The 22914-nt window shown below is 40.1% G+C and overlaps 2 protein-coding genes across 3 annotated transcripts in view; one reads left to right on the top strand and one right to left on the bottom strand.

The window, feature by feature from the left end:
• adgrv1 (adhesion G protein-coupled receptor V1) overlaps positions 1–22914 on the top strand; it is a 195036-nt gene that overhangs the window by 94667 nt on the left and 77455 nt on the right. The window contains exons 75-83 of the mRNA XM_067438222.1: positions 965–1082; positions 1165–1336; positions 1624–1866; positions 2657–3064; positions 4317–4501; positions 4588–4840; positions 5202–5341; positions 6444–6604; positions 6732–6832. Coding sequence (XP_067294323.1) covers positions 965–1082; positions 1165–1336; positions 1624–1866; positions 2657–3064; positions 4317–4501; positions 4588–4840; positions 5202–5341; positions 6444–6604; positions 6732–6832 — 1781 coding nt within the window. The remainder of the gene's footprint in view (positions 1–964; positions 1083–1164; positions 1337–1623; positions 1867–2656; positions 3065–4316; positions 4502–4587; positions 4841–5201; positions 5342–6443; positions 6605–6731; positions 6833–22914) is intronic.
• On the bottom strand, positions 17803–20861 carry LOC137071852 (uncharacterized). 2 transcript variants are annotated; one of them, XM_067440062.1, is made up of 3 exons: positions 20735–20861; positions 19919–20320; positions 17803–18286 (listed from the first exon to the last, which is right to left on the bottom strand). In XM_067440062.1, the coding sequence occupies exons 2-3, from the start codon at positions 20133–20135 to the stop codon at positions 17895–17897; spliced, it is 609 nt and encodes a 202-aa protein (XP_067296163.1). In that variant the 5' UTR covers positions 20136–20320; positions 20735–20861; the 3' UTR covers positions 17803–17894. The 2 variants fall into 2 exon arrangements, with proteins under 2 accessions (XP_067296163.1, XP_067296162.1); XM_067440061.1 differs by having other exon boundaries at positions 19919–20335; positions 20735–20838.

Genomic DNA, 22914 nt, shown 5'->3' with positions numbered 1-22914 from the left:
AGGTGCCGCATTCCCCAGGTCAAGCCACTTTTGGGCTACAGAGAAGCAGCACTCGACTGTTGCTCAGTGGTCCAAAGTACTTTTTTCAGATGAAAGCAAATTTTGCATGTCATTCGGAAATCAAGGTGCCAGAGTCTGGATGAAGACTGGGGAGAAGGAAATGCTAAATTGCCTGAAGTCCAGTGCCAAGTACCCACAGTCAGTGATGGTCTGGGGTGCCATGTCAGCTGCTGGTGTTGGTCCACTGTGTTTTATCAAGGGCAGTTTCAATGCAGCTAGCTATCTGGAGATTTTGGAGCACTTCATGCTTCCATCTGCTGAAAAGCTTTATGGAGATGAAGATTTTGTTTTCAGCAACACCTGGCACCTGCTCACAGTGCCAAAACCACTGGTAAATGGTTTACTGACCATGGTATTACTGTGCTCAATTGGCCTGGCAACTCTCCTGACCTGAACCCCATAGAGAATCTGTGGGATATTGTGAAGAGAAAGTTGAGAGACGCAAGACCCAACACTCTGGATGAGCTTAAGGCCGCTACCGAAGCATCCTGGGCCTCCATAACACCTCAGCAGTGCCACAGGCTGATCGCCTCCATGCCACGCCGCATTGAAGCAGTCATTTCTGCAAAAGGATTCCCGACCAAGCATTGAGTGCATAACTGAACATAACTATTTGAAGGTTGACTTTTTTTGAAAAACACTTTTCTTTTATTGGTCGGATGAAATATGCTATTTTTTTGAGATAGGAATTTTGGGTTTTCATGAGCTGTATGCCAAAATCATCAGTATTAAAACAATGAAAGACCTGAAATATTTCAGTTGGTGTGCAATGAATCTAAAATATATGAAAGTTAAATTTTTATCATTACATTATGGAAAATAATGAACTTTATCACAATATGCCTCCAATCTATTGAACGGTAATGCATATTTTAGCTCAGCTACTAATGCTTCTCTCCAACAGGGAGTGATCTTCAGAATGGTATAGTTGGCTTCAGTTTGAGCTCTCAGTCGGGACAGGTCCTGGATGAGGACTCAAAAAACAGGACGGCAACACTCTTTCTGCAAAGACAGGAAAACAGGTATCATCGATGTTTAAGATGATGCTGTGCTTTCAATACTGCAAATGAGTGTTAATCAGTAGATTTACATTCACACTTCCAGAGCATTTGAAGATGTGTTGGTGTTTTGGCGGGTCACGTTCAGCACTGTAGTTCACTCAGTGGTCAGTCATGGAGTGAATCTGACCAGAGAGCTGCAGGAGACCTCCGGCACATCCGTCTGCAGGAAAGGAGAAGTGCTATGTGCCCTCAAGTTGGAAGTCCGGCAAGACAAGGTATATTTAAATCATATTTTACTGATGGCATGACATTTTTCAGGTTTTGAGCTTTTGCTTTTGCTGTTGCTTTTGCTTTTGCTCTTGCTTTTGTTTTTGTTTTTGCATTTGCTTGGTTTGTTTTATTTTGTTTTTTCCTAATCATTTATTGGTTATGGTTTTGTTTTCTCTTTCTGAACTTCTTGTCCATTTTGATTATTCTTGATGTTATGCAGTGCTTAAGAGGAATCCACCTTAACAGCTTCTCTGATCATCTTGCTCCTTGTCTTTTGGTCTGTGTATTGCAGGACCCAGAGTATGAGGTGTGGTTTCTGGTGGAGGTCTATAAAGTGGGTGAGGGTGCCACCATAAACCAAACTGCCCGTTTTGCCAACGTCACCATGCTAGAGAGTGATGACCCACGGGGACTGGTGTACTTTGCCCAGGGGTCTAGACTACCTGTGGTCACCCTCAGAGCCACAAGCGTCAGTCTTCAGGTCTACAGGGATGCCAGTACAGCATCAGCTATCTCTGTGAAGTTCAGCATGCAGGTGAGATTCATTTTAAAAAGGAACCTTCTCCCAAAATATCAATAAACATGCAAAAATCACAATAATATGCAGGATCCAGAGGCAAGGAGGCATAGAGAATACATATACAGTATCCTCGATTAATGTGTGTTCAAAATAAATATTACATTACAGACTTATATGCTGTGTTACTTTGTTTCTTGCTGAAAATCCAGTTAGTCTTATTAATTGTTCATTATCTGTAATCAAAGATCAGTTACATGTCCAGCTATAACCTTACCCACCTCACGGCGCTCTCTGACCCCATTACATAATGTGACCTCATTAGCGATGAGAGGCCTGAGATGATGTCAAAATCATGAGCTAAGATGATGAATGTAGAGAAGATAAGAGCTCTGAGCAATTAGGCCACTGAGTTCCCAGAAGATACTTCAAAGGCAATATATATGGTGGATCTGGAGAAGTAGGATTTGACATGTCGAATATGGTTTTACGCCCAAAATACATCAGTCTGTGGGAATGCTTTCTCATTCCATCTTTTTTCACTTTTTGTCCCTCTGGCACACCCTTTCCTTTCCTCCATTTTTCAGTTTTTATTGCCTACTGTTTCACTTGTAGGCATGAGGAAATCCTTTTAATTTCCAGTATGTTACACACTTGAGTGAACACATAATCATCTATCTGCAGATTTAAAATATCTAAATTTAAAGTTTTAATTCTCCAAACTGTGTCCATGTGTCCAGCTACTTTTAAAGTTTGGGAGTAAATGTCTGAGTATTAATTGTGTAATGTGTGTCATCTGCTCTCACAGGAGCTTCCGAAAGCAGAATCTGTTGGACCTAATCTGATCTGGCCTGCTGTGGCAGGACAGGACTTCGTCAAAGCGGATGGCACCCTGACTTTTGAGATTGGGCAAAGAAGTGTCGGTCTGGACGTGGCCCTCATGCCAAACATGGGTTCCTCCAACCCAACACCCAAACGGTTCCGCGTGGTTCTGTCAGATGCCACCGGTGGAGCACGGGTTCACCCAGAATTCAGGCTGGCTAATGTAACCCTGGTTTCGGACTCGGAGGCTCAGGCAGTATGGGCTCTTCTTGACCAGTTACATCAGCCTCTGGATGAGACCATCATCAACCGGGTCCTGCAGGGGCTTATCAATAAAGTTAGTAAGGACATCACTCCAGAGCAGCTAACAGCAGTGTTAGATGCACTAAGCAAGGTAAGCATATGAGGGAAGTGTGTGTGTTTGACCTACAAGGGTCAAAATTTCTGAAAAAAGTCCCCAAAAGTTTGCTCAATTCAATCTGTGGAAAGGAAAAAAGGTATTTTTGAGGACGTACTCAGAAGGAAAGTTGACTAAAATCTATATCTTCATTCTATTTTAGAATTAGGATGTGGCACTTTTTTAATTTAAGGTTGTTATCATGTTCATTGGTTTAATTTAAAAACAATGGCAGTAAATGGGAAATCCCCATTTAAATAGCAAGGTAAGCGGGTCAAGGTGGGCCAAAGGAGTATAAAATCACTTTTCATTGCTTTAGCTCCAGACTTTGAAATGTAGAATAGACTACTGTTTAAAAAAAAATGGGGTCAGTAAGATACTTTTTTTTTTGAGGTAAATGCATAGTTTTATTCACATGGAAGCACCAAATTGATGAAATGTGACTGATACATTTTCAGGATTCTTTGATGAACAGAAAGTTCATAGTGTCTGTACTGTGTTTCAACAAAAAAAAGCAAACAGCACAACTGTTTTCAACATTGATAACATTGAGCACCAATTATCCTTTTAGCATATTATATTAATTTCTAAAAGATCATGTAACACTTGGGACTGGAGGAATGACTACTCAAAATGCAGCTATACTATCACAGGATTAAATTACAATTTATAGTATAATAAAACAGAAAACAGTTATTCTAAATTGTAATAATATTTCACAGTTGTACTGTTTAAACTATTTTAAATCAAATAAATGCAGCCTTGGTGAGCATAAGTGTCTTCTCTCAAAAACATTAAAATCTTACAGGCCGCAACATTTTGAACATTAGTGTATATAAATACACTTAATTTTAAACATGTTTATCTGGATTTAGACAGGTGAGAATTTGTTTAAAGTTAGCCAGATCTTGAGATTTTTTTGAATATCAGGATCCAGCCAGTCTACTTTCGGTCTAAAGAACAATGAGGGGCCACATATTGGCCCCCAGAGATCAATTAAGACAGCTTTTTTTACAATGCTTTTTTGTTCTTCAAGTTCATTGAAATGTTTTATCTAGGGAGTACAATGTTTGTACGTGCAGCCACAAGTCTCCACTGTGTAAAACAATCACTATTCTTGGCAGCAAAGCTTTGTCTTACGGTTAATCTGTATTATATCATCACTGGATTTCTAAAATTGATGTTGTACTTTATTGAATGTAAAGTTCAAGTTTTCAAACATTTTAATTATCCTAACACCACTTCACAGATTCTGAATGACGCTGAGCAGACTCCTCTAAAAGACAGCAGCCGCAGCTTGACCTATGACCTCCTGTGCGCCATGGCGAACCCCAACCGTGCGGACACTCGAGGACTGAGCCAGCTCGCTGAAGTAGCGGAGCGTTTTGCATTCAGCCTGCTCACAGACATTGAGTGTGGAGCAGAAGAAAAGAGGTGAGATATAGTTATTGCCATTAATAGGCTTTTTTCTGTTTGTTTTTACCTGAGATGATTTTTGAATGCATATATACTCCCCTCAGAGGCACAACAATACTGGATACTTGCCCGTATTTCACCATAGCTGCTCACCACTGGTACCCCACTAAGATCAACGGCCACACATTTACGGGCAAAAACACAGACAAATTCACTCTGCCTGAGACCCTGCTAGAGGTGCCAGCCCTTCCTGCCGGCAGCATGGCCCCGTCCGCTTGCCGTAAAGTGCACTTCACAGAATACTACACTGAGCACTGGTTCCTCACCAACAGAAAAGCCAGCGCATTAAATGACAAGGTAAAAGAGTGTTTCACTGCATCCCTGAATATATCAACACAGTGTGTAGTGGTATTTGTTTGATTTACAGTTTGATTCAACAAAAGTAAACTTTGCTAGCTTTTGTCAAATAGGCTCAGGCAAGTGTCCAGCAGATGACACTGTTGAGTTGGAAATTTAAAGTCGTCTTCCTTTCTTTTTCATTGTGTAATTATGATTTTAGAGGGTTTGTGTGCCTTTACAAGTGTGGTTTCCTCATGGATATGACATTTAGTGATTATAGAGATTTCATTTGCACTTGAAATTGGGAAACTGACTACAAAATCTGAATGTTTTTATAGGGGAATCCATTTAGAATAATCTATATGTATGTTTGCTGCAGGTTTTCTCAGTCAGCCTTCATGGCAGAGGCTCTAAACCTCTCGCTGACGGTCAAGAGGTTGTTTACCGCATACACACTCCAGATCGACGAGGAAAACCTCGCGAATCTCTGTGCCTGCTTTGGAATCAGGCTGCCGAGAGGTAATTATGAAACATAAACGGATGCATATTGTTCTTATTAAGTGGTACTTGACACAACTTTTGATTTTTGTAAAAGTTATGAGACCTTTTATTATTTAAAAATGTGCTATACACATGGCATACTGCAATGATAAACCACCTCTTTACTTATACTTGAAAACACAGTTGAGATTGCATGCCTATTTAAATAAAAAATCCTCATCCAAGTGAACTTGACAGACCATCTGGCAGTAAAGCTCTGACCTTGTCCATGTTTTTCACACTCCTCAGTGAGACAGACAGTGAGTACAGTGGAGTTAAAGGGTCAGGGTTTGTGACATGCCATGACAAAGTCTTTTCAGGCCTGTCTCCCTCATTCTTTAGGACATGCGCGCGTGTGTGTATGTGACCGAGAAAATTCTGTGTGTTCTACAGGGTGTGTTCTTGGCCAGGAAGCCATTCTAGAGGACATTTCACAGCATTTAGACTGCTGTACAGTTTGTCCCTGAATTCTCTCCAGGCTCAGACTGATGTAGAACAGAATGCTCTCAGAATCATGCATTAGATAACAGATATTCTAAATATTAACTTTGGGACAACTTCAGGACCATTTATTATGCAATTGTGATTCTTCGTAATGTAAAAAGCGGCTAAAGGATTTCCATCTAACTTATCTTAGTGACAGCTTAATAGCTAGGACTTTGTCGAAAATTGGTTTGGAATGATAATTTGATGTGTTGCATAAGTTTAATTTAAATAAACAGACAGTCCAATTTAACAGCTTTCTGTGTTTCCTCAAAGAGAATAATTATGTTTCCCCAAACTTAATCTTAAAATATCATAAAATTATCATTTCACAGCTTGAGCCAATAGCAAACTGAGCATATCCCTTTTTACTAGAAATAATCATGAATTAGTTATCCACAATTTATCAATCCCATGTCAGTTCAGCGTTTTTAGAACACATTTTTTGTACCTTATGATGTGGTGTCACTAGTGGTATAGAAATTATATACTTCACCTTTAAATTAAAGTAAGAGACAAAAACAAAACAAAAGTCTCTTTTTGATACAGATTTAATGTGGCTTGCTATGATCATTTTTGTATGATTGCTCCTGTCCAGCTGGCTGTCTGATGGTCAGTTCTGTCGTGTGGTGGACGACAGTCAGGATTTTGTCGAGTGTGCCTGTACCCATCTGTCCGTCTACACAGCATATGCGGAGACGGGAGGTTTTGCTTCATTCAACGAGGCCTTCTATGCTGCTGGCTTCATTTGTATCTCAGGTAACTTACTATACAGTCCTGTCTAAATGCTTGAGAGGATGCAAAACCCACCGTAATGTGACAAGAAATCATGCATTGCTTGTGTCCTCAAGACCTTGTATAGTATATGTCCGTCTTTCACCCGCAGGGTTTGCCTTGGCCGTTGTGTCTCATGTGCTGTGCTCCAGATTCCTCATGTTCGCTGCCAAACTCCTCACACACATGATGATGGCCTGCTTAGGGACCCAGGTAAGACCAAACTTTTCCAGTAATTTGGTCAGGCATGTTTTAATGATAAACAACATGCCTATTCTTGTCGATCACCTAGGCCATCAAGCCTGGATGTAAATACATTCTGGTTTAAAATGTAACTCCACGTTGTTCCAATAATATACAAATAAACTGGTCTGGTGTGTGTTGCGTTCAGTACTTTAACTGATGATGTGATGGTGAGGCTGAACTCCACTTATAATTTTAGCTTGGGAATCAGTATCAGGATCTAGGACGCTGCTCCAAAGAAATACGATACAGCTATGACATCAGCATGACGTTTTTTGCTGAGTAATGTGGCCTAGTTTACCGTGAAGATGTTTAGTTGTCTTTGAGCCAGTTTAAGGTACAGTAAGGTACAGTCTTATCCTTAAGCCATTTTAAGGTACAGTATAATGTTGCTTAATCCCAGGTGTTGTGTTAAACTTGCTCAAAGGGGATGTTGTGTGCATGCTTTGAATAACTTGTCGAGGTGGTCGTGCAAAAGCACGAGCATTAAAGTACTTTCCTCTGCATGTGTGTCAGTGATGTTGTAATGTAACCTGAATACACAAAGACATTACACAAAAAGTACCGCCCATGTCACTTCTATTGAAAACAGTGATTTTAAAATAGACAAGTCGGGTTCAAGTTAGTTGTGTGTTAATGAACAGGTGTTGAAGGTGTCTTTTTGCACGCATCTCTTTCAGATCAAGCACGTTGCGAAACCCAAGAACTTAAGCAAGCCTTTGCATTCAAATGCACACAGCTTGCACCCATCTAGATTTGGTGTGGGGGGACAGATATCATTTTCTAAGAAATGCGTCATTGCAGCTTGGGCGAACACATCCAAATGGGCTAGTGTTCTAGCCCTGACAACCGAACTATCCCTGTGCACCCACCCCTCTACAAAGAAGAGGAGGGTCATTTAGTCAGTGGTCTGATACCTGTGGATCGGAGTGGGAATTTTCCACTGGTCCTGCTCACTTATAGAAAAAGAATAAAACAAACATGGCTCTACTTAACAGGGCTTAGAAAAACCTGGTCGCATTCTGTCAACCGTTAATTGTTTTGCTTTTCTTTACCTCAATGGCATTGAATGGAAAATTCCAGTCTGGCCATCCCAAGAAGTCATGCGTCATGCAGGTTCGGTACCGACAACAGCCTCAGCCCCCAGAAAAAGAAAACTCATGTTTTGTTAAAGGATGTTAAAAGGTTAAAATATAAATATCCTCTAGACTTGGTAAAGGATTTGCTCTGGGTGGACTGTTCCTTTAAATTGACATTTTGGTGACACAATGAGGTCAGAAATTTTGAGACCACTAAATGCTTCTGTTTTGCATGTTTCTAATCTAATATAAATTTAGATTCATTGCATTTATCATATTCTGAGCGTAAAAACTGAATTGAGTTAAATTGTAATTGCTGCACTTAAATCAGAACTAGGGAACTTTTCAACCTTCATAATATATTTTCAAGACTCTTGTGATGATAAATCGACCTACAATAGGTTGAATGACACGTCTGCCATAACTTGATGGGGTCTGTATCGTTTTTAATCATACTTTTAAACTTGTTAAAGTTTAAAGTAGTAACCCGAGAACAAAAAGAATTACAAAACTTGACTGCTTTACGGCATATATACGTCACTTCCACCAACACCCACACTTCCTTAAAGGGGGAGTGAAACACTCAGTTTCAGTCAATCTCATGTCAATCTTGTGTACCTATAGAGTAGTATTGCATCCTTCATATCTCCGAAAAGTCTTTAGTTTTATTATATTTATAAAAGAAATATGGGCTGTACCGAGTCTTTCCGGAAAAAACCGAGCGCCTGGAGGCGTATCGTGTGGGCGGAGCTAAAGAATGACAAGCGCGCAAAGCGGTGACGTCCTCAAGCGTGGAGAAACTCATGGCTATCGATCTCAGCTAATACAGATCATGATCCAGAATCAAATTCGGAGGCTGAAATAAATTGAACAGAAGAAACGGCAACAGCAGGACGTCCGTCTCTGTGGTATGTACTGTATTAGTGGCCTGTCAACATTTGTGTGCAGTTTATGAGGACATGATTCGGTTTATGGACTATTGTATGCGACTAAACCTAGCAGTAGCAAGCAAAACGGTTTTGCACGTCAGACTAGTGTACATAGAACAACAATAGAGTCCCTTAGCGCATTTGAATGACGAAGCACGCGATCGTGTCGTTTACTGATGTTTACTCATGCGACGAGCCAACAGCAGAGACATTTGAAGCAGTCTTACTCACCGGCTGCTTCCAAAGCAGGACCGAACCTTTATCGCTGGGACCGCTCCGTCAAAAACACACTTCTTTGGTATGATTTGGTGAAGTCCTGACAGCAGTGAACGGTGGAGATCCACTTTTGCGTCGCGACTGAAGCGATGTTTTGTGAAGCTTCCCGTCATTTCTGCGTTCAAATCGGGTCAAATGCAGCGCTGCCTTCCCGGAATGCTGTGCTGAAGCGTTGAAGTCACCCATAGGAATAAAGTGGAGCGCGGCGCCTGGATCGACAGGATCTGCAGCTTGAGAGCAGTGTTTACAGGCGTGCATTTGCTCTCTCGCTCTAGTCACGCGCGCGCCCACCCTACCGGGAGAAGAGCCCGTACGACCCATACAAGGACCTTCCGATCTATTAACGTCAAGTCGAGCCATACTCGAAAAAAACTCTCCGAAACTTGTATGAAACCGGAAGGATTATTTTTAACACAGAAATACTCCATCAAACGTCCAACATTAGTTTTTGAAACTTTGTCTATGTTTAGGATGGGAATCCAAGTCTTTAACAGTGTAAAAAGCTCAGTTAAATTCGGACATGCGAGCCCAACTTGTTTGTCAGATTAGTCATGTCCGAAGCAGCACAGACAAATAAGAAAGAAAAGGTTTTGTTGGAGGAAAGCAATAAGAGGAAACGAAAAAGTGATGGGATTAAAGGCAGGACGAGGATCAACATTGGACCAGCGTTTGCTCGTTGGCGTGAGCTGAAGGAGGCGTGCCCGACCGATGCTGTCCTGCTTGTTATGGTGATTACCTACCACTCAAACATTGAATTGAAGTATCATATAGATTCTGTAAAACGGCAACCAATAAACTACTATGACGCTGGCTTGTAAATGTGAGCATCGTGATTATTTGGCATTTGAAAAAAATAAAACCCATGAAATTATATTCATATGACATGCTGAAACATATGCCACTGACTGTACCTGGAATGAAGACATTTCACACGCGACGCCAGAAGAACACCTGGATGTGAACTCCTCCTGCAGTGTTCAGGTATAACTGTTAGTGCTGCACCAACCCGCGAGGCCGCTTTTATGAAGTTATTTGGCCCGCCCCGCACTACTGTATATATTTTTACAACCCGCCCCGCACCCGCAACCATTAAATAGACATACGGGGTCCGCGGGTTATGAGACGACCCGCGCATTACTAGTTCAGGGCTATCAGGGATGTCATGTCAACAAATGCATGCGCGATGGCATGCCCTGTTGTAGGATGACAGAGCTTACGACAGTAGTTGAGGACATTATTTTTTCCCAACTGTAGGGGGACCCCGAGAGCAAAAGTTACCAAGTGCTGCTTTAATGTCTAAATTGAATGTAATTGTGAAATGAAAAAAGCTGTACTTCATTGACATTTCAGTCAACAGTCTTTCTATAGTTTTAAATTCTTGTCCTAATCACTGATCTGACTTCAGAATTTTCAGAACTTTTCAGAAGTTTAGTCTACGATAAATACAGAATAAGAAATAAGATAAATACAGTGTGTATGCGGTAAAAAATACAGAATAAGAAAATGTATTGTGATCCCATCTTAAAGGGATAGCTCCCCCAAAAATGAAAATTATGTCATCATTTACTTACCTTCATGTTGTTTCGAACCTGAATGAGTTCTTCTGAACACAAAATGTTTGCAACCAAGCAGATAGAACAACCATTCACTACCATAGTAGGGAAAAAATACTATAGTAGTGAATGGTTGCTTTATCTGCATTATTACAAACATTCTTCAAAATATCTTTTTTTGTGTTCAGCAGAACAAAGAAATTCATACAGGTTTTGAGCAACTTGAGGTTATGTAAATGACAACAGAATTTTGATTTTTGGGTGAACTATCCCTTTAAAACATTTCACACCTTCAGCCATAGAGAACAAACAATATTTATCTTCAAATAGCCTGCCTCCTCTTGACTACCTGAGTGCGTGACAGCATGTAGGTAAGACAGGACGACAACTCAAAACTCTAGTTAGTGGAAATTTACCCAGACTAGCTCACCTGGCCCAATATGTCAGTACAGATATGGCTGTTCTTATGAGCTGCAATAACACACATTAGTAGGGGTAATCAGCTAGCGAGCCGCAGCAATAAAAGGCTTTTCGGGAAGGCGACCTTTAGATTCACATGCATGTAGCTCATGTGTGAGATCTACACAAACACATATGGAGAAGCTAACAGACATGGCCACCAGTGCAAGTATTGTCACACAAAGACAATTTATAAAAGGCAGTGTAGAAAATATATTGCTAATTTCCCTATCAAATTAAACCCCCTTAATTATGTGCTGACTGAATCTCCCAGATTGAAGTGATAAAGGTCAGGATGTCCAAAAATCCAGGCGGATCTCACGAAAATGTGTATAAATAGTATGAGTGTGCAATGTCGTGGAATGTGTACGGCAAAACTCATTTTGGCTTGCTTATGCCACGCTGTTTTTCATGTGCATATGATACGCACTTTATGGCATATATTACATACGAACCCCCCACCCCACCACCCTAAACCTACCCAAGCGCGTCATATACACGCCATAAAGTGCGTATCATATGCATGCGAAAAACAGCGTATCATATGCACACCAAAATGAGTTTTGGCGTATACATTCCACGACATTGCACACGTACTATTTATACGCATTTACATGTGATCGGGTTGAAAAATCAGTCACGCTCATTTCGGCTCAGCTCTGAGAATTGAGATCCAACAGTATCTTATTTATCTGAAGGTTAGAATATTAGGTTCACTTAACGTACTTCATGGAATATGCAGCATGCAGTGACTTTCTAAAGCCCTTCCTCGCCAACATAGGGCAGTTTGTGTGTCAAGTAAATGAATGGGATTGCTCTGATTGAACAAGTGTTAAAATCAATGCTTTTTCTGTAAAAGCTGGGTGACATTCAAGTAATTTCATGTGGTTCTGACCGAGTAGATTAGATACTTTAGTGAAAAATCAGTTTTGTAGTAGGTGTTTGCAGCAGAAATGGGAAGACTTTGGCAAGGGCAAAATTGTTATGGCCAGGTGACTGGATCAGAGCATCTCGGGAAGGGCAAGCCTTGTGGGTTGCTCCTGGTCAGCAGTGGGGAGAACCTACCGACAGTCGTTCTAGGAGCAACAAACCACAAATCTGTGACAGGGATTGGGTGCCTAAGGCTTTTTGATGCACAAGGGCAACAGACAATCTCCTGTCTGGGCTGAACCGATTGAAGGTCTACTGTGGTACAACTCTCACAACATTTTAATGATGTTTATGGGAGAAATGTGTCACAACACACAGTACTTCACACCTTGCTAACGTATGGGTCTAAGTGTCCGCAGACTGGTCAGAGTGGCCATGATTACTCCTGTCTATTATCGAAAGCTTCTACAAATGGAAGCATCAGAGGTAATCCTTGGAGCAGTGAAAGAAGAGTCAATAAACCGTTTACCCATGTGGATTTGCCTTTTACCTGGGGAAGTGATGGCATCAGGATACACTGTGAGGCGACGACAATTGGCTGAGCAAGAGTAATGCTCTATGCAAAGTTTTGCTTGGAATCTCTGAATGCGGCCATTCATGTGGCGTCAGTTTGACACCTGCCACCTACCTAAATGTTGTTGTAAACCAGGAACACCCCTTAATGCCATGGTATTCCCGGATTCCAGTGACCTCTTTCAACCCTCCCACACTGCACACATTATTGAAAAACATGACAACGAGCTTCCAATCTGATTGAGCATCTGTGAAATGTGCTGGACCGACAAGTTTGAACTATACTTGAAGGAACTGCTGCTAACGTCTTGGTGCCAGATACCACAGGGCACTTTCAGGGGTCCTATAGAGCCCTTGGCGGGTCAGAGCTGTTTGGTGGCACGCGGATGGCCAACAGAATATTGGGCAGTTGGTCATAATATTTTGGCTTAATTTAGTTTTACACCCTTTCTCTGACCCTTATAAATAAACAAGCTGTTTTGCTACCATAGCTTTTAAACTTGAATGTAAACACATGTGGTGCATGTGCAACATAAAGAGCTTCTAATTATGCACCCATAATGATGTATATTGCTCAAAATAAAATTATCCTATGATATGCTTGATTTTTCGACAAAAATACTTTTTTTTCTTTACATTTCTTCTGATTACATTGTTTGGAGCTACATGGCAAGAGACTGAAGCGAGTTGAGTGTGTCATATAATTACGTAAGTTAAGAGGCATTACCGATAATTATTGGAGATATTTATGAGATAATGCTGTGAAATTTCTGGAAACTGGTTACGTGAATCCAGGTGGACAAAATGATTCATGACTCATGACATTTTGTTTTTGAGTAGTCCTGTTTTATTGACCCTGACGTTTAGTATTTTATTGATGGTTGACTGCAGTTCAATCCACAGCATCCACCTGCAGTTAAATTAGGAAATGAGGATGATTTGGTGTGTATGCTTTAGGTTCATATTATGTTGTGATTATAATTGCATCAACGTTATATTTACTGTATTTAAAAACAGACAAACACTCAAATGCAAATCATGCACGTTAGTTAGAGTTAGACATATTCCTGGGTCCACATATTTCGTTAAATTTAGTCCAACCCAATATTCCTACCGCTAAACCTAACCCTATAATTAAACTCAGAGGGAAATGATTGGTAAATAACATTGGTGTTAAAGCACCTAACCATGGTTGTAAGCCTAACCTTGAGATAAACTGTAAAATTGTCCCTCAAATCTGATTGGTTGATTGAAATGTTGTTCCAGGATAAACAAAGATGTTGACCCAGGAACATGTTGCACCTGGTGAAAAGTTCTGCTGCAAAGCACACAATACCGTTCAAAGCGCTCACCACAAAACGCCCACCACACACCAGTTTATGGTGGAGAGGAGACAGGGTGATGAAGTCAGTCAGAATATGGGGATGATGAGGAGACCAATGGGCAAATTTGGCCAGTATACGGGGTTACACCCTACTCTTTTTCCGAAGAACATCCTGGGACTTTTAATGAATCCGAGAGTTTAATGACCACAGAGAGTCAGGACCTCGGTTTAATGTCTCATCCGAACGATGGTGCTTGTTACAGTATAGTGTCCCCATCACTATATACTGGGGCGTTAGGACCCACACAGACCACAGGGTGAGCACCCCCTGCTGGCCTCACTAACACCTCTACCAGCAACAACCTGTTTTTCACAGGAGCTCTCCCATTCATGTACTGACCAGGCTAAACCGTGCTTAGCTTCAGTGGGAACCAAGGGCTACAGGGTGATATGGCTGCTAAACATATTCAAGATTCTGACTAAGGATTTAATATTCTTTGTTGAATAGAAGGTTCATAAGAACAGCTATGAGACAGGTTATGGAGACTGGATGCAAATAATTATAAGCCTGTTAATGTAACCGTGATGAATGTTTTAAGACTTTTAAGAGTTTTCTTTCAGCTGGTCGTGGGAGCTGAATTTGAGATAGGCAATGTCCATTCAGTGTAACTGGGAAAGTGACACTCATGGTTTGTCTGACGTCAAAAAGTCTGGGAGAGCTCGACAATGCCTGTGAGAAAGTTGAGCAAAAGGAAGCAAATCTCTTGGCCTCTCAAACCTCCCTTTTGCCCTCTTCCTGTTGTATTTTAGGTGTGTGTGTGTGTGTGTGTGTGTGTGTGTGTGTGTGTGTGTGTGTGTGTGTGAGCCTGTTTATGTGGTTTATGAGGACACAAATTTGTATAACTACATGGGTATTACACTGGTATTACACTATAAATGTGGTTTATGAGGACATATCAAATGTCCTCATAATTCAAATGGCCTTAAAAACATACTAAATGATGTTTTTTTGAGAAAGTAAAAATGCAGAATGTTTCCTGTGATGGGTAGGTTTAGGGGCAGGGGCAGTGTAAGGGGATAGAAAATACGGTTTGTACAGTATAAAACCTATTACGCCTATGGAGAGTCCCTGTAAACCACATAGATCAACATGTGTGTGTGTGTGTGTGTGTGTGTGTGTGTGTGTGTGTGTGTGTGTGTGTGTGTGTGTGTGTGTGTGTGTGTGTGTGTGTGTGTGTGTGTGTGTGTGTGTGCGCGTGTGCGTGTGTGCGCGCTGCTACTTCCAAACACTGAAATAAACACAGAATTATAAACACACACACACTCGCACAGCTTAGTGAATCTAAATATTTTGATGGTCCCACGATGCATTCTGATTACACAAGATGGTAGAAGGGGGTGTTTGAGAGGCCAGAGTTCTCCCTCTTTAATTAAATTGTGCCCATGTCTGTTAATTTACTCGAATGACAAGGAAGGACATGCTTATTCAGATCAACAGTGCGCCTCTTTCAGAAATGCTGGCTCAAACTGGACTGAGGTCTGTATGTGAGCCCGTAGAGAACAAGGCAAATTGGATGCGTGCATTACACTTTCTGCAGAGTTGCACGGCTGCTTGGTAATTTCTATTAAACTTTAGTATATAAGTGACACCAAAAATAGTCCAACTTGTTGAGGAGTGCGCTATTACTTTTCTGAGACTCACAATGTTTGCCTGGAAACAATAAAACAAATGGAAAAAAAATCACTATTCTATCATTTCAAATTTAGCTAAGCAAAAAATGTACACTGCTTTTGAATAGTTTGGGGTCAGTAAATGTTTTATTTATTATTATTATTTATTTATTTTAAAGAAAGTAATACTTGTATTCAGCAAGAATGAATAAACCTTATCAATAGTGATTAAATGCTGCTATTTAAAAAAATATTTTAACGAAAGGATCCTAAAATATTTCGAATTTAAAATATTAAGCAGCACTGCTGTTTTCAGCGTAAATAATGATAAATGTTACTTGAGCACCAAATCAGCCTATTACCATGATTTCTGAAGCATCATGAGCAACCCGATCACACATAAATGAGTATAAATAGTACGAGTGTGCAATGTCGTGGAATGTATACCCTAAAACGTATTTTTTACATTATAAAATGCGTATCATATGCACGCAAAAAAACAGCGTATCATATGCACGCCAAAATGAGTTTTGGCGTATACATTCCACAACATTGCACACTCGTACTATTTATACGCATTTTTCGTGAGATCCGGCTGTCATGAGACACTGAAGACTGGAGTAATAATGCTGAAAATGAGGAATAAATTACAGTTTAAACTGTATAAACATATACAAATTGTTATTCAAAGTGTTTTAATATTCTACAATATTACTATTTTAATGTAGCCTAGAAATCTAGACGCACCCTAGCGGCAGCAAATCTAATCTGCTGCAAGTGTCGTCTAGCAATTCTCAATACCCTTCTGAGCTGTAAGAGCCAAACCCTGGTCGGGCCAATCACATCGTGTATAGAGTCGGTGGGCGGGGCTTAACATAGTGACAGCAGAGTTGCGCTTGTGTGCTACTTAAACACAGAAATTGGTGAACGGCGGTCTTTCGAATCAGCTTTGACCGCGACTCTGGAAGACTTTGAGTTAAGCTTTTCTCTGAGAAAAAAAGAAAGAACGGCACTGAAGTCATTCTTAAGAAGGGAAGATGTGTTCGCAGTTTTGCCCTAACGGATATGGCGAAAGTTTAATCTATCAACTAGCTCCGCTTAGCCTTCGTTGCTCTGGTTGGTTGTAGCGCTATCCTATCGCGTGCAGAGGGAGTTTGAAAGACAACCGTTTATCCCGCCCCTCGGATTAAGCTTTGTCAATGGTGAGTTTCCAGACCAAACATCTTGATGTGGGTCTGGCTTGTCAGGCTAGTTTTACTGCATATTTGATCAAATGTATCCAGTCTTGCTGATCATAAGAGATTTATCTCAAAAATATTTAGAAATCATATCAACCTTAGCCTTGGAAAACCCAGGCTATATCAACTTCAAATTTTGAACAAAAGAAATAAAATATGGATTTTTGGTGGGCTGATACATACTGTAAGGCACTTTGGAAATAGCAAAATGTATTTATGTATTTATCATGCTTTAAACAACTTTAATACCATTTTAGGTCTTGATATTCCTCTATTTTTTGCTTTTTTGTTTTTGCACCAATTTTTGCAATTAATTCATTGTGAACCACTGCCCTATGTACTCAGTTGATAATTTCATTTAATTTCATTGGAATTCTATTTAGGCAGAGCCAAAGCCTAAAAACAAAGTATATCTAAACCTTTAACATCATTATTTTGCTGGCTTGCCAGCACTACTGCTTCCTCTAGGACATATAAACCTAGTTATTTTAAACTATTGATTGCGCAAATGTGAGCTATAATTTTGTTTGTTTTTTGGTGATCTTAATGCTAACACAGATTTACTCTTATGGAACTTGTGACTGCTTTCCATATTGTTTTTCCAAGCATCATTTTATTTTTAGAGCAAATACTGCATGTTTTGAGATGTCATCATCTGGTGTGTTGTTTGATAAGTGTGTGTGCTTAGACTATGTCCTCCTGGAAACTCCGGCCAATGGCACTTTTTTCCCAGCACTGGGTTTAGCTACCCACTGTTGAACCCCAAATTACCCACATCAGGCCTTGAACACCTTATTTCCTACCAAAAAAACACTGTAAATAGAGGCAGAGAGTTGGCCCGAACTTTAGCACAGTTCTCAACAGCCTTCATGCAGACTACACACTAATGTACATTTTTTGCCCACCGCTAACAGAAATATACATACAGCACATACTGGTGGTTTTAGTGATCGCACATTGCAGAAGAATCCAAACGAACACTTCTTTATTAATCCACATAGATACACATTGGAGATCGCAGGAGAAAACTAACATACAGAAACAAATTATAGTAGCATGCTCACGCTGTAAAAGTCCATTTGGCAGTGGCTCTGGAGGAGGACACAGAGCAGGCAAAGTGCAGGAAACCAAGGTAGATGACAGAAGGAGAGTCCATGGTGACGATGATGGTGGTGGTGGGAGCTAGAGAGGTGCCAGGGGCAGGAGTAGCCAGGCTGGGACTCAGAGCAGCTAGGACGAGGGTCACGAAAGAGGGTGGAATCATAGTGGAGAAGACTTGGCTATCGACACCAGGGGAACAACTGACGCAGGGGAAGCCTATGGAGGTGGAGACCCAGGGAGAGACAATGAGCCTGACTGACATCAATTGCTCTGGAGACCTCTGCAGAGCTGCAGGGATGAGCATCTGAGGTGGAGCCAGGGTACTGGAGGACTGAGGCGAAGCCGGTGTGACTGTGGACCAAGGCAGAGGAAAAGTAAGAAGAGCGACATCTGACCGAGGGCACAGCTGGAAGGAACAAGGGAGCCAGGCGAAAAGACTGATGACCATCAAAAATGATGGTCCCAGGTGGAGCCGAACTGAGGGAGGAGCCAAGGTGAAGCCGGCAGGTTGACAAGCAAGATGGCGTGATGGGCTCAATGGCTAAAGGAGGTGACAGAGGGTGCTCTTTCCAAGAAGGAGCTGGTGATCGTGATCGAGATGCATCCACATAGCATATTGGAGAAAACAATGGATGAACTGAGAAGCTGTCGGGAACCAGCGGAGGCGGGACTGGTTAGCTTCTGGAGACACAGGAGATTTCGAGCTGATTGGAACCAGTGTTGCCACAGTTACTTTGAAAAAGTAATCTGTTTACTGATTACTCCTTTAAAAAGTAACTTAGTTGCTTTACAGATTACTTGATTTTAAAAGTAACTAAGTAAGATTACAAGTTACTTTATTTGTTACATTCAGCAGTTTCCGACAACACCCCTGGCCCCTCAACATAGAAATGACAACCGTTTTTGCCAACACTCCCTTTTTTGGAAGTGCATTATTAACAGTAACGTCAACAATGTATCTCCTGACATTTAAAGTTTAAATTAAAAAATATTCCCTGAAAAAATGCTCTCCCTGAGACGCAAGAAGAAAGCAAATATATATATTAGGGCCGGGACTCGATTAAAAAAATGAATCTAATTAATTAGAGGCTTTGTAATTAATTAATCGAAATTAATTTTTCACATGGATTTTTAGTATACCATTGAATAATGACTGAATACATAAGCTTAATAAACAAAATATTGTTTATTTATTTCAGTCCAGCAGACCAGTGCAATGTTTGCCATTAAGTGTAGCAAAAGCGTATTTGTGATATTTGAGACTCGATGTGCTGCGGTGATACGCAAATTCCTTGTTGTATAGCTTGCACACAACCATGCTCTTGTCGACGCTTCCATCCTTTCGTTTTTTAAAACAAAATTTCCCATCCACGGGGCCAAGCAAAGCGGTCTAATCAGCTTCTTCGTTCATGTTCACTATGGTCTGTTATTGTCGTGACTCGTGAGCGTTAGTTGGTGTTCCAGTATAATCGGTCCGTCGAAACTCATTCATTGTAAAACGTTCCGCGGTGCAAAAATGAGTGTGGTTAAAATTGTTATTTCTTTTTTTGCGTAATTAATTAATTAATTAATTAATTAATTAATTAATTAATCTTAATTAACACGTTAAAGTCCCGGCCCTAATATATATATATATATATATATATATATATATATATATATATATATATATATATATATATATATATATATATATATATATATATATATATATTAATTGTTTGTGTTTTTTTTGTTTGTTTGTTTTTTCTAAGGAAAATGACTAAAATAGTAACTCACAGTGACTTGGATAAGTTACTTTAATCTGATTACTGGTTTAGAAATAGTAACGTGTTAGATTACTTGTCACTGAAAAAAGTAGTCAGATTAGAGTAACGCATTACTAAGTAACGCATTACTGGTCAGAACTAGTGTGGATGGGAGAGTCATGGAAATATCCTCTTTCATTTTCTGAAAATATGCACAGGTCTAGCTGCAGCTTACACTCAGATACTGGAATGTGTGCAGGGCTTTCCTCCATGTTCTCGAACTCCATGAGTAATTTCCACAATGATGCACGGTGTTGCCAGCTCACGCACCTGGTCAGACCTTCCTTCAGAATTGGGCTCCAGGAGGATGGATGGCTCGTCTTGGTTACTATCACTGACATCATGGCAGGCTCGGGCTCTCCGTCTGTGGTGGGCTCTGGCTTTAGTTCCATGCAGTGTGTGGGCAGTGACTGGTTGGGTTCTGGTTCTGGAGCGAGGCTGGTGATGTCCTCCTCAGTGGGGCAGTGGTATTTGAATGGTACCGCAGTTCACCAGCACCTGCTCCAGAAACTCTGCAATATCTCCCTGAAGGCCAAGACCAGTTAGGCGTACCTTCGTGTGTTCATTCAAGCTGGTTCTAATCTGGAGTGATCTGGAAAGTTTGTTAAACATGGCAGTTTTAGAAATGTCCTGGTACAGTCCCTGAGATATCTCTGCTCCAAACAGAGCAGCTGGGCAACCTGTAAGCCTGTATTCAGTTTCTGGTCCGGCATTCTGTCACGTACTGGTGATTGTAGTACTTGCCCAATGCATGAGAATCCAAACAAACACTTCTTTATTAATCCACAAAGATACAGTAATAGTTTGCCTTTGTTTTGGTTTTGTTTTCATATTGGACTTTTAGTTTGCTTCTCTACTTTGAAACGCACTTTTGTGATTTTTAATTGAAGTTCCTTTACTGTAATATGGCTGTAGCTCAGCTTCATCCAGCATGTTTAACAGTTGACCTCACACAAAAAAAACATGCAAAAACCGACATGTATGTACTTACTGTGTATGTACTTAATGATAATTTGCATTTTCTCTCCTACTAGCTTTTCTTGTCCGTAGACTCTGCTTCATCATTAGTGTTTGTGCCCTGTCCGTCAAACCAGCTCTTAACGTGTGTTAGGTTTGGCGGCCAACCAGGACAGTCCTATCAGCACAGGTCGGTCAGCATGTTTTCTGGATAACCTCTGGACTCTGAGAGCCTGAATGCTCTATTTTTGGACACCTGGGAAGCATGTTCATTTGGCCTGAAATTTGGAGGGTGAGACAGGGCAATGCGTCGCCTGATGAGCTGCCTCTTTGTTTGTTTATTGACTTTGGAAAGAATAAGGGTCAGCGCTGGCACAGCTAGTCGCTCGTGCCTGTGTTAAATTGCATTGCATTTCTTAGTCCTATACAGGTATTATTTTTGAAGCTCAGTTTGAGAATTACTTATGTCTCGACCATGAGGGATCAACACATATGATGTGCTACATCCAAACTGGTTGTTGGCCTTGGTCTAGTTTAGCATTTCCACACAGTGAAACGTGTGTACACATTACAAGGTCAGAACCCAGAGCACTGAAAGAAACAGCCAAAGGCCATTATGCATGTTCCAGAATAGATAGAGGGACCAGGATCCTGTCCGATTTCCAAGAAGCTTCAGGATGTGCCGCCAGATAAGCGAGGAAGGAAACCATCAACAGCCATTTAATTAAACTTCAAGCCTATTTTTGGTCTTTTGTTAGTGCTCTTTTACTGCGTGACTGTAAGCAGGCTGCATGGTAATGTGGCCAAAACAAACTGTCAATAGTCTTTATCCTTATGATAAACAGCCTAAACATTCATGTTTTAATTATTTATATGTTTACTCATATGTATTAAGGCAGTAACCATTGTTCTTCAAAGAAATTGTATTATTGTATTGTGGCTGTAGGGGTCACTGTAGCTCCATTCCATTCAAATAAAAACTATCTACAGTATGTCCTATATGAAAAGAAAATTCAAAAATGGTAATAATTTCCACCCACTTGACCTCGGTGTCTTTTATAATGTTTAATTTGATTACATTTTTTATTTAAATAAGTATTGAGAGCTCCACTTGTCACATAATCATATTAATTAAAATATGATCAAGCAAAAGCTATAGAAAAACAGCCTAGAACAACAACAAAAAACACATTCTGTCATATGGTTAAGATATGATGAAGGGCCTTCTGTTGTTGAGCACCATATGATATTGTGATGGGTCAGTAAGATTGTTTAAATGTTTTTAAAAGAAATCTCTCTTTTGTCTACCAAGGCTGATTTTATTTGATAAAAAAATGCAATAAAACAAATAAAATGGCAATATTATAAACTACTATTACAGATCAAAAGACCAATTTTCATTCTAATCATTTTAAATTATTCTAATATGATGATATGGTGCTCAAGAAACATTTATTTAAAAACATTTTTTAACATCATTATCAATGTTGAAAACAGTTGTGCTGCTTAATATTTGTGTAAGTATTTGATTCTTTGAATGTAAACTTCACAAGAACATATATTTGAAATAGAAACCGTTTGTAACAGAATAAATATATTTTATGTAACTTAAAACTAAGTGCTAAAAGTATTATTTTTTTTGTTTTACAAAACAACTCTCACTGACATCAATATCAATGAAAGAAAAAAAATTGTCTCAAGATGTTTCAGAAAGGAAAGGAAGAAGAACCCTTGGAATGATCTGAGAAAGTGTGACTCAACAGACGTGCACCATTTAAGCCAATTTATTCAAAGCATACATACATAAATTATGACATAATGTGGATCTGGACATGATAGGAGCTTATAAACCTCAGGAAGGGCATATCAAAGTGAGATTTTCATGATTTGAGTACTGTCTCACTGCTTGTTAAGTCACTCTTTGCCTCAAGGTGAATTACAAAGCCATTAAAAACTCAAGTGCTTCTCAATGAATCTCCCTGTTGGTGATTAAGGAGAGCATTGTGTTATACTTTCTAACTTTTACTGAGTCACTTTCAAGCTATATACATTTTTTAAGGATTTGTGTTGCTGAATATACTGATTTCTTTTCTTTTATTTCAGCCATCATTGTTATTCTGAAGGTCTGTTCATGAATGCATCCCCATGGTCTCTTTTATTTTGGCTGGATGGTGGTGTCCGCATTGACCTGAAGCGTGTCGGCACGATAGCCAG

Source organism: Pseudorasbora parva, chromosome 3 (genome assembly GCF_024679245.1).
Source record: "Pseudorasbora parva isolate DD20220531a chromosome 3, ASM2467924v1, whole genome shotgun sequence".
Taxonomy (NCBI): Eukaryota; Metazoa; Chordata; class Actinopteri; order Cypriniformes; family Gobionidae; genus Pseudorasbora; species Pseudorasbora parva.
This window is presented reverse-complemented; position numbering and strand designations above follow the sequence as displayed.

Coding starts and splice junctions, on each gene's coding strand:
- LOC137071852 (XM_067440062.1), bottom strand. CDS start 20,135: ATGGAACTAAAGCCAGAGCCCACCACAGACGGAGAGCCCGAGCCTGCC. Junction 18,287..19,918: donor ACACATTCCAGTATCTGAGT/GTAAGCTGCAGC, acceptor CTTGGTCCACAG/TCACACCGGCTTCGCCTCAG.